This window comes from Biomphalaria glabrata, chromosome 9, assembly GCF_947242115.1.
Source record: "Biomphalaria glabrata chromosome 9, xgBioGlab47.1, whole genome shotgun sequence".
Classification (NCBI taxonomy): Eukaryota; Metazoa; Mollusca; class Gastropoda; family Planorbidae; genus Biomphalaria; species Biomphalaria glabrata.
In genome coordinates this window covers 35,705,286-35,717,510 of record NC_074719.1, presented here as the reverse complement: position 1 = coordinate 35,717,510, position 12,225 = coordinate 35,705,286, and the positions used below count along the sequence as shown (strand labels likewise).

Below are 12,225 nucleotides of genomic sequence, written 5' to 3'. Positions count from 1 at the left end.
ACACATTTTGGCGTGATTTATCACTCACGATTCAGGGGGAGGGGAATAATTACTGCATTGTTTATTATTTAGAGCAGGATAATTCATGAGCATTTTATGCGTAACACTCAAACAAAGAACATTATGTCTAACGACAACGTATTTTTGTTATCGCCTCTTTGTGTGCAAAACATGCACAATTCCCCCATTAAGAAATTCTTCGTTAACATAGTTGCTGGCTAATGTTTTTTTTAATGATAATTACAATAACTTTGTATACATAATACAGATGATGAAAAAACAATGTGATGGAAACATCCAAGAAGCAGTTCTACTTGTCCAATGTTTTACAAATATCTACCGGCCAGCTAGACAACTATTTTAACACATTTCTAGTAAGGTTTATTTTGCTCTCTATGTCGACGATTCGGTGCAAAAGTTGGATTAGGCCTATACACCTCATGGAACAATTTGTAAAAAAAAGTCTATATGCAGGTCTGTGGCTATTAAGCGCGTTAGAAATTGTGGTTCATTATATATTCCGATATGAAAACACTCTAATAAGCTCTTCTTGCCTAGTTGAGATTTTCTAACTTTAATATTGACGCCCCAACACATATGACATCTAAAGGTTCTAGAAGAGCGCTGTAATCAGAGGGGGCTTTCAAATGCCTAATAAGAAGGAAAAGAAATTTAAAGATTATTATAATAGTGGCATACATTTTATAGTTTGCCTTTAAATGTACAACGTGTTTGAGATCACAGTTTATATGTTCATCAAGGTTAGTCCCTCGGAAGTATTTCTAAAATCCAAATTTACAATATGAATTCATGAATGTTCATCACAGTTAAGTCCTTGGAAGTAATTTTTCGTAATATCCTTTTAAATTCTTTCGTATCTAGAAAATTTTACTTTTGGAAAAAATAGTGAAATGACAGCAGGTTCTCCCAGTCCATCCCCCACCCCACACAAAAAGGGGTTTCTGGGAATTAGATTGTTTTACATGAGTCGGATGTACCCTCAGAGTTAAAGAAAATCTACTTCCTAGTCCAAACCTCTGCCTCGGGTAGGGTATGAACCCGGGACCATCGAGACTGTCCGAACGACAGTCCAGTGCGCATACCATTCGACCAGGCAGCTGAAAGCCAAGCGTTTTCCTGCCTTCTGAGCCTCAGAAATTCATCCATGAACACAACGTAGGCCTACTATTTCTCATACTTAGAAGAGTGCCTTGGGTACCAATAAAAGCTGGAGGCCAAACGTTAAAGGTTAATGCTACACTCTACCAGACTCACTGAGCAATCAACAACCTTATTAGGAACTTGTGTTAGGCCAAGTGGAAGATTTGTAAAGCCTTTATTATTATTATTAGTGCAGTGGTGCAGTGGCGTAGCTAGGATATATGATACCCAGTGCGGCAGCTCGTGATGATGCCCCCCCCCCCCCAAAAAAAAAGGTATAAAGGAGAGAAACGTCGTCCCCCCCCCCCCCCCCGAACTAATGTGTTTTCATTGTTAAAGTATTGTTACTTCGCCAAAAACAAACAAACAAACAAACAAACAAACAATTTTAAAAAAAATATACTACCAATAAATCTTACGCCCTTTCTTGCTTGCAAATTATCAATACTTTTACAGAAATCTTTTTTTTTTTACATCAATGTCAAATTAATGTCGCAAATTTTTCATCGTTTTCTGCAAGTAATTTAATTTGAGGATTCACAAATTGGGATGGCGGTAAACATTCATGCTTGCCACATCATGATATTGCTCATATCGGGTGATATTTTCAATTATCCCGTCCAAGAAAGAATACATTTCCACCCGTTGTTCTTCCTTGTGTGTTACTACAGAATCTTCACCTTTTTCGCCTGTCATATTTTTTCTTTGAGGTCTGCTAATCTCCAAATCTGTGCACATGATTACGGCAAAAGTAACACTGGCTATTAATTAATTTTTTTTTTCGTTTCAGTGTGCAGTCTTGAATTGGAAATCCATGTTTTTGAAGGTAGTTCTTACGTGTCCATTATTTTAGTTAATATAGCCACCAAAATTCCAAGGTGAGAAAATAAATGTAGGCTGCATAGTAACTAAGAAACCGCCTGCTTCAGATTCAGTAGAAGATTTGTCATCTATACTAATCAATGTCTTTAGTTTCTATAATTTTTGAAAATTAAACCATAACCATCTAGACGGCGCTTAAGGCTAGTTTTTGGTTATTTTGGTGAGGACGTCCTAGCGGTGTGCTGAAGTTGATAATAAGCTGTGTCAACGTTCCGGTGTACGTAAAAATGTTACTGAATTGAGTTCGGATTCAGCAACCCGAATAGCTGCCAAACTCGGAGAATGGTTCAAGCAGACGAGGAATTAAAGATGATCTCAATGAAAGAATTAGCACACCGTCATTATCCAAGATAACGTAGTCTTAACATTGTGAAATTATCTAGCAATATTTGGCTCGTAATCACTATTACAATAAGCTCGTTTTGCATTTGTGGGGACATTTACATATTTTGTCTGGAAGCAGCTTGATTCGGATTACAGGTTCTCTTAAGTTTGGATCTAACTTGGAAAGTAATTTCACAAACTCCCAGAAATTACCTAGATTTTGTCTTTGCAATTCTTCTTCATCTTGCTCGCAATGCCCATTGTGCGCCAGATTCTGTTGTTTTTTTTTAATAGAGAAAATAAATTAGGCCTATATCCAAGATTCTTTTCAGGTATCACTTTCAGATTTTTACCCTTTGGACCGTTTGATCCATACAGTCAACTATTTCAAATAGAGCTAGCACTATTCGCACCAACAGGACTTTTCAGTCTTGAGAAACGCCCATAATATTGTTTACATTACAGTAATACTATTAACTAGTTAGTGAAAAAAAAACGTAAAAAAAAAACAACAGATAATATGCCTGAAAAATATCACTGTCATTGCTTAATGGTCATAAAATTTACAAGAAACTAACAACTTAGTGAAATGAAAATAAACAACGACAATTATTCAAGAGTCTAGAGCAGTGCTGCCCAACCAAATTCGACCCACGGGTCATTTTAATTTCTAGCACTCGTCTCGCGGACCACATGACCGAAAAGTTACAAAAACGAAATGAAAATGTTCTGAAACTGTTTCGGTACAAACCTGTGGATTTAATACTAAACTTGACAATTAAATTTTTTACGCGTCAGAAAATAGATATCTTTCTCTACTTAAAATGTGAGCAACAGTGTAGGTAGCTTTACCAACGACTCATTTTGTGGCTCTTTTTTGGTAAATATTCCAATGATCCACCAACCTTTAGACGTAGTTTGACAATCTTTTATTCGCGACTGAAAACAAGAATGCCGCCATATTTATTTTATGATGCCGTTTTTATGTTGTTTTATTAGACAACCACACTTTCTTTATAAAATAAATATGTTGGTTTATTATCATGTTCAACAAAAAAGTAAAGATATTTTCACTTTTCCTGGTAGATTCTACATTCAGAATCCCATTTCATAAACACACAAATGTTAAAGATCATGATACCAGTCCATCAGAGAAAAAAGTGAGGGCCCAAATGTAGGTAAAGATACATTTTTTAACATTTTTTTTTTTTTGGAAGGGGGTTTCTACACTTTGTGCCGACGTTTCGGCGGGTCGGATGGAACCACGTCGCGGGCCGGACCTAGCCTTATTTTGGACATCACTGGTTTAGAATATTGTGAAAATCACTAATCTCGTTCTGAAAATAATGTTGGCTATAAAAAGGCACAGAGAAGTTCATACAGGAGAGAGAAAAAAAGTATAAGCTTCAAAAACTACGTTTTAACTCTTTATCTCCGTAATTCTGACAGAATTGTTCATTTTGTTCATTCACATTTGTACATTCTACCATGTTATGATTTAACTTCAATAACAATAACATCTTTGTTTGTAATCAGAAAACGTTACTTTTGGTATAGAATAATAGGAGAATGTATGCTCTTTTTATAAAACACAAAATTAAAGTTTATAAAATCAAAAATTGAATTTAATGGGGTTAAATCAACGATGTTATCGTTTATTAGGAGAGAAAGAGTTAAGTATTGTAATGTAACATGTCAGAAAATCTAATAATGTAAATTGTATATATTAAATAAAATATTTCTCAGACAAAGTAGTTCATTAATGCAAATATTTGTGCAACTCCACGTAAAACATTTTATCAGATTGTATTTTATGTCTAAAATGTCCCTCAGTGAGTCAAAGGATAATCTATTCTCTCTTTGCCCCCTTTGCGTTGGTCAGTGAAGGCGCACTTTGAACATTAGCATTAGGCCAGAAATGACAATGAAAAACAAAATCCCAGATCTCGGGATAACTCTAAGAATCAGGTTTCATTTGAACAGCCTTGAATAGTACGAAGACCTGTACCTGAAGAAGGTTGTCAAAATAATTGTCATCTTTCTGTAATTTATTTGTGACTTCGTGTTTCAACCAGAAGATGTAAAGGATTGCTGGATAATATAAATCGTTGTATTAACCGAGTCAAAGCCATAAAGCCTGCCGAAAGGAGGACGTCTGGTATCCATATAATTGATGGATGCATGTTTTTGAAATTATTTAACCTGCTAATTATTAAAGTCTTAAGTGAAAAATTGAAGACCAAAGACCATATACATATATTCATAATGGAATGTTTATTTTTTATCACTTTTAATTATGTGCGCTTCATGTTTGTTTCGCTACTCAAGTTAAAGTTTTTGTTTCACCAAGTCTGCACTTTTTCCACAAAACATTTGCAAGAAAACGGCCCTGAACTTTGAGCTCATGTTGTAGTAAACAAAGATACTGAGGCAGCTGTTGACGGCCTCAAACGTCTTCATAAAGGACCAGCAGATGACGTAGCTGTTTCTGAACTGTCCCGCCACGCTGTACTGCGGTATAAAGAGTTCCGTCAGAAGGTGGAAAACACAGGGCGTGAAGCAGAGAAGGAATATGGTTGCGATGAAGGTGACCATTTTTACAACCTTCTGATCACGGTCCATTGACGTGGCTTTGCCTCCTGCAGCATTCACGTTCCCCGCGTCCATCCTCCATCTTGCTTTCATCATCAGGTTCTGGGAGAGTGTGACTGTGCAGATGATGACGATGAAGAATGAGCTGACCTGGGTGAACAGAGCCACCGTGTTGGAGATCTTAATCAGGGCGGGGCCGCCGGGGATGTAAATGAGTCCTATGACGGTCCTGTTGATCTTGGGTTTGAAGGTGGGGCCGAAGCTGGTAGCGTAATAAACGGGCGAGACACTGAGCATCATGGCGAAGTAGATGGTGATCATAATTCCGGTGGTTCGCTGTGGCGTGATGATTTGCTTGACCTTGAGGGGCAGAACCACACACAAGCACCTCTCGAAAGAAATGTAAGCAGTGATCCAGCTGGTAACTCTTGCCAGGCATATATGAGGCCAGCCTGGGGAAATAGAAGGATTTGTAGCGTATAGTTATACAAATAGTTTTTGTGAATTTAGAGAATATTTGAAATATTCGATGCTGTCTAGTGATAGAAATCCTTGATCCCCCAAAAAATGTTTGAGTTTTTTTTTAAAGCAAATATTTCTGCTTACAAGAAAATAATTAATTACTCTCTGTCTAAACCTTCTGGAAGCCAAGGATTGTTTGGTCTCTTAGCGGAATTAGGAAATTCTTCTATATGAAAACAATATTTGTGGAATTGGCCTTCTTAATTGTTTTTCCGACTAACGCAGATAAAATCGGAGGATACGGTTTAAAACTTTGAAAAAATACATTTATGAACAGTCAAAATATATTTTACAAATCTTTAAAAAAAAAAACTATCTAAAGGAAAGAACCGCAAAATCACTGCAATATCTCTGCCACATTTCTCAATACTCCAGTCAAGCCCCTTTAAATACAACAATTAATTATAAACGCTTATTTGTTAACTAATTTTTTTTTTTTATTGATTCATGTATTGTCATTAACGATGGAAAATTATGCTATCTAATTAAGACTAAGACTAAGACTGCTTTATTGATCCTTACGGAAATTTGTTGTGATTACAAGGACTCGTTTCTCATATAAAGACAACACAACAGAAAAATACACATAAATACAACAGACAACATAAAGAGTTCATTCAGCGACTACACACAGGTATCTTGGTGCATTTCATGTTCTATCTTGGACTTGATCCAAGAATGGGAAGTGGGAGATAAACGTGTACAAAACGTAATAAGGAAAATAACTCCACATATACAGACATATCTCTCAATAAGTAGCATTTATTTCCCATTTATTACCAGTAATTTATTAATTAGTTGTTGTTTTTTTTGTGTGATTGATTCATGTTTTGTTAGGTACAATAAATATTTATGTATAGTTTCAATTTGATCCGAGAACGGGTGTGGGAGAAATAACATGCACATTATTTTTAACAGACAGACAGACGTACATAAAAAGATGATATAAGCTTTTTAATAAAAAGAAAATATAGTGTTCAGTAAACCGAAAGTAGAAATTGTATCTTTATGAAGGCGGATTCCAGCAAGTGATGATAAAAAGATATTTTGAACAGAGCTTTTTTTGTTGTAAAGATCCAAGACAACATAAACCAACCGACTTTCCCAACTCGTTCTGCTTAAAATAAACACAACATTACACGGAATGTCTCAATCTGTTTGGATACTCACACGCTGTTGTGTACTGGATGTCAATGGAGTCAAAAGACAGGTCTATAGAGAAACGCAGCCAAGGGTTGAAACAAATAGAAAGCCACACCATGGCGACATCAGATCCCAACTCAGCGATAGCCAGGCTAAACAGACTTATGGTGACTGAATCAGTCACTCCCTGAAATAAGAACATATTTAGGTAAGTTCTAACCTATTAGATTTTAAGCCATTAAAGACTTTACTATATTTGAACAAGAACAATAAAAAAATGTTTTAAAAAATAAAGCTTATATTAGGTGTAATTGTAGCAATTAGTTTGGAGAAAGAAGAGAGTATCTGGGTGAAGGTTATAACGTGAGAGCTTTTTAAAACGTTGTACGGCTTTAATTTGAACTCAATGGCTCAAGCCAATGCACTAAACATTGTGTCATCGAAGTGCTTAAAAAAGTAGAAGGTTTCATGGCTATTGTTAGTTTCAAACTTTTAAACGACAAACTATAATTGGGACTAATTCAACTTATACCGCCACATCTGTCAAGTACCATTTCTTTTTGGATAACATACAAAACAATTAATTATCAATAATTCATTAACTAATTGTTTAATTTTTTGTCAGGTAAAAGAAATAATTGTGCAAAGTTTCAACTTGATCTGAGAATGGATGTGGGAGAAATAACGTGCTCAAACTTTTTTACCAGACAGACAGACAGATATAAGCTTTGTAAAAATCAAAACAGGATATAGCTAATTACTAATTATATAAATGATTACATATTTATGAGCATTAACACTACCGTTCCTTAAAGGTCCCATTCGGGATGTCTTTAGTCCCCTAAACTGACCCTATGCGTTTGACGCCACTGGGCCCCTCAAGTCCATTCCCGTACTGGCCACAGAAGAGTTTCAAGAGGAGCTCTTATCTGTAAATCTGACTGAACCCAAGCTCACTCCTAAGGGCCCCCTTTTGGGCCATTGTTCGTACCCCTAATGGGCCCCGTGTTTTTGGTCAGCTGGGAAGCTGAGGCCGTTCTGAGGCCCAAAGTCTTTGCTATCAGGGCCTAGCTACCTGGAGTTACAATACAACCTTGCCACAACACTTGTAAAACGTTAAGTGTTGTTTTGTTTTCCGATGCATTCTAAGAAGACAAAGATGAAGCATTTAAATTCACCTTACAACCAGCACCCACCCACCCTTCCAATGACCAAACATTACCCAAATTGTTTTTATACTGTCAGTATGTCCCAGAGACCTGCTTTAGAAAGACGCAGATGTCCAGAATGTTCACCACCGTGCCGATGACTCCGATGACTCCGGAGATGACGCCGACCAGCACAGTCTGCATTAAAAGAGACGTGTCCTCACTGATGATGTCGCCGTTGACAATAGGAGCTGCGACTAAGTCTTGAGCCGCAGCGGCGGCCTGACCAGAAAGATTGGCATTGAAGACGCTCGCCTCAGTGCTGACATTGGTTGGGCTCAGAAGGCCAAAGAACTGAGTAACTTCTTTTACATCGCTACTCATTGTCACCTGACAAAACCTAACACAGGAACGCGAACACAGTGAGGGGACGCAATCACGTTAATCAATAATATTGGTATTGCCTAGAGAAAAAAAAAAGGACTTCTTAAAAGAAAGAATTGTCTTATCATCTTTCTCTACTACTGACTACTACTATAACTGTAAATGTTCAGCTGTTTATTTATTCTGATCATAAGTGAAGATATAGAATTATCGTTTTTAAATTTGTTAGTTTTCCTGGTTTAGACATTTATATGAAACCAACGTACAAATTGTTGCTATCAACTTATCAACCTTCTGTATTTGTCTAACCAGAGAGGAACAAATGCTATAATCTTATCCTGTGTGTTTTGTGGAGTGTTTTTTTGTTTCCAATATTCTAGAATTTAGATTATATCAACAAGACTCAAATCTTTGCTTCTTAAATTATTCGCCTATCCGACGAAATGGATACCTGGTCGTGCGGTTTGCGCGCTTGACTGTCTATCTGACTTATCGATGGTCCCGGGTTCAAATCCTGCCCGCTCCCATCCTCCGTCGTCCTGCGAGGGCTTGGACTAGGAAGTAAAGTATCTTCAACTCTGAAGAAATTTCCGAAACATGTCAAGCATTTTGCATTTTTACACATAAAAACCTTTCGATTTGGCGCAATAGTTCACTCACAGTGAGGTGCAAGTACCGTATTAAAGAAAGACCAATGTTAATATACATACCCTCTGGGTGCTAACCAAAGTAGTCTATTTTTATTTTACCATAAACAGAAAAGTCTATTAGGACTTTAATAAATAAATAAATAACAAATTAAAAGCCAAATAATGGCGTAGGTGTTATTCATGTTTATTATTATTTTCGTTTCTTCATAGAAAACCGACGTCTTTTCATGCTCTATTTATTTTTGGTCCTATCTTCTACATATATAATTCTCTTCATGGCTCAACAGTTTGGACACCAAGAAGTAAAGGAAAGATCACTCTTTTATTTCTGCAAGTCGGGGTAGAGTTACCCCACGAAAAAAAAAAGAGGGGGGTAGAACAAAAAGTATTCAGCCGTCACTAAATAGCAGGGCCGTACTTAACCAGTCATGTTATTTATTTCTACCCCACGTAACTTTAGCCCCCCAAAAAAGAGGGGGGGGGGAACAAGTAATGTACTATGTATTCACCTGGTAAATCAGGAGGCCGCGTAAAATCTGTTATAAGTAATAAAATGGTTTAATTTAACAATTTACACCTAGAATTAGCGCGGGTCCTATGAAAGTGCGGGCTCCACTGTGGTCGCATAGGTTGCAGTGGCCTAAGGCCGGTCCTGCAAAATAGCGGCGTATGCTACGCCGTGGGTCGACTAGTATTAAATACTTCGTAAACTAGGTAAGTAGCAGGTAAGGCGAGATTGAATGCATTCTTTCTTTGTTGTTATTGAGGTATGAACAAGTTATAGACCTATCCCTTTGATTATATACCCAGACTATGAATGCGGACAGTGTGCAGGTGATGTGAGCACGTGATGTGAGCTGAATGTTTTGAGTGTGTATATGACAAGAGGAGATTACTGGGTGGTTTGCAGTTAGTTGGTTTATGCGAGAATAATAGAAATAAGTAAGCTTTGTCGTCACTGAGACTTTTTATAGTTAAGTTTTATATGTTTGTTTGACATCTTTCTTCCTTGAACTTCCTAGTTCAAACCTCCCGCAGGACGACGAGGAATGGGATCGGGCAGGGTTTAAACCCGGGACCATCGATAAGTCTGAGCGACAGTCCAGCGCGCAAAACGCACGACCAGGCAGCCATAGTTCAGGATGGCTGGAGTTTTGTAGAGTGTATTTAATAGTAACGTTAGCAATTTATTTTGCGTTGAAGACAAAAGAGTTTTTAAATACCCCTTTGCGCCAAGAAATGAATGTGACATATTGTAATAATAATAAGGAAATTACTGTTACTCTTAGTAGCCTACATGTAGACTTTACGGCGTTTTAGAAACATTCTATTCTGTTTTCAACAATCAAGACGAAATTGAGGCTATGATTAGTGCTCGATAGGTTCATCAGACAAATGCCACATCCGACAAATGGCACTTCAGACAAATTGTAGCCAACATCAGGCAGTTGGTATATTAGACAAATGGCTCATAAACATCTGGTTAACAGACGCATGTAAAGAAATATCAGAATGTGAACTATATCTGTAACCATCACTAATCATTTTAATAAGAAGTCCCTACAAAAACAATAACATTGTTTCGCCAATTATTAGTGTGTCATATGTCGTGGGAATCATTACTTGTTAACCAAATATCAATGAACCAGTTGCCGTGAACCAATTGCCTGTCACAAATTTGTCGTGGAAGCCAATAGAAGTATTGCCTGGCAAGAAACTGGGGTGTACGGTGTATTAGGTGTAGGGTCATATAGGTCTCTTTACTAAAATGCCTAAAAGATCTCCATCTAAGCTCTTGGTGATAAAGATCAGCTCAGGTGTCTCACATTGGCATAGTTGACAACACTTGGTAGCTACTAGCTTTCTTTTCCTTTAGTTATCCCTTAGTCTGCTGAACCGTTGGGGCACCACACAAGATCTGTCAACCGTCTTTCTCCATTCCTCTCTGTCTTTTGCCTTGCATAGAGTTTCTTTTAATGATAGGCCTGTTCATTCTTTTATGCTGACTTCCCATCGCTTTCTCTGTAGTCCTCTTTTTTCTTTTTCCTTGTACTGTTTCCTGTAGGAAGGTCTTTGCTTTTTTTTTATATGCCTAGTAGCTAGCAGGTCATCGTTTGGTCCAAGTGCTGTACTAATCCTCTTTCTAATCTCTTAATTTGTGATGCAGTCTTTGTAAGGGATACTTAGGATCTTTCTGTAGCATCTTAATTCCATCATGGCTTTCTTAAAGTATCTTACAAATTACAGAAGAAGATAATTACGTTCCACGCATGTTAATTACTGGTTTTCCTGGCTGATTCAGGTAGCCCGTTTCATGCTCTAATGGCCCTCCAGAAGAAAACACTTAATTCAATTCGTCCTAGCGTATGGAGTAAGAAATGTGCCTCTCCCCTAGCGTATGGAGTAGGAAATGTGCCTCTATCTTCGTCTCTCTGAGTAACTCTCTATTGTTCCGTTGTTGTTGTTGTTTTTTGTAATTTTAAGACAGCCGAATCTTCCGAGAGCTATTACAAAGTCTGAAGTAAATATATCAACATTTGACACTCAAAGAAAAACTTCGTTCAAAGACATTCGCAGACGACGAAGAAAGCACTTAAATCATCTGTTCCAGATGTGACAAAATATTTAGGCCACAGCTGGCCTGCGTATCCACGCAAAATGCTGCAATGGTCTAACATTTATTTACTAAATATATTTTTTTTTATAGTTATAATGTTTTGTTTGGTGTAATGCACAAATTGTAAGACAAATTTCTTTACGGACAATAAAGATCATTATTATTATTATTATTAAAACTGCATTTTTTTCGGTCTTCTAAGTAGCAAAGTTTGAAACCAGTGCATCTATGGGCCCAAATGCGTCATAATTACTAGTCCACGTGGGCCCGTTCATTGGGACCTCTTCGCGCCATGGATGCTACGCCACTAATCATAAGTTATATATATATATATATTCGGAATCGAAGATATGCCTTAAATGTATATATTTCGCATATGTGAGCCTATCTCTCTTTTATTTTTTTTTTTCTACCAAAAGAAGATATAATGAATTAGGACAGGTATAAATGATTGAAAGGGATTAGTCAACACTACTGAGTACAGGCCTAGTCATTACATGTACAGACTAGTTTTTTTTTTTTTTTTTTTTTTAAATGTCAGCTCCTATCGAATTCAATCAGTCGAATATTAGGTCTTTGATATTTAAGTTTTTTTTTTCTTCTTAGTATTTGTAACCAAAATTTACTGGGGAGATAATTGGCATAATTATTTTCCACGCTTCGCATCGTTTTACGCTTTGATGGTTACAATTATCTCCCCTTTAAAAAAAAAATCGAACACAATTATACAATTAATTTTTTTCTCTGCGAGCTAAAACAATGTCATTTCAACCATATAACAGTTGACGGGCGATTAGTGGGT

The 12,225-nt window shown here is 36.9% G+C and overlaps 1 protein-coding gene across 1 annotated transcript; it reads right to left on the bottom strand.

Annotated features, from left to right (window-relative positions):
- Nucleotides 1-3,921: 3,921 nt before the first annotated feature.
- On the bottom strand, nucleotides 3,922-8,499 carry LOC106073555 (uncharacterized). Its single transcript, XM_013234145.2, has 3 exons — nucleotides 7,884-8,499; nucleotides 6,652-6,811; nucleotides 3,922-5,411 (listed from the first exon to the last, which is right to left on the bottom strand). The coding sequence occupies exons 1-3, from the start codon at nucleotides 8,154-8,156 to the stop codon at nucleotides 4,696-4,698; spliced, it is 1,149 nt and encodes a 382-aa protein (XP_013089599.2). The 5' UTR covers nucleotides 8,157-8,499; the 3' UTR covers nucleotides 3,922-4,695.
- Between the last annotated feature and the right edge of the window lie 3,726 nt (nucleotides 8,500-12,225).

Excerpts from the sequence above, each read along its gene's own strand:
- LOC106073555 (XM_013234145.2), bottom strand. The coding sequence starts at position 8,156 with ATGAGTAGCGATGTAAAAGAAGTTACTCAGTTCTTTGGCCTTCTGAGC. Across the intron at positions 6,812-7,883 it reads TCTGCGTCTTTCTAAAGCAG|GGAGTGACTGATTCAGTCAC; the intron begins GTCTCTGGGACA and ends TTCTTATTTCAG. Across the intron at positions 5,412-6,651 it reads CATCCAGTACACAACAGCGT|GCTGGCCTCATATATGCCTG; the intron begins GTGAGTATCCAA and ends CTATTTCCCCAG.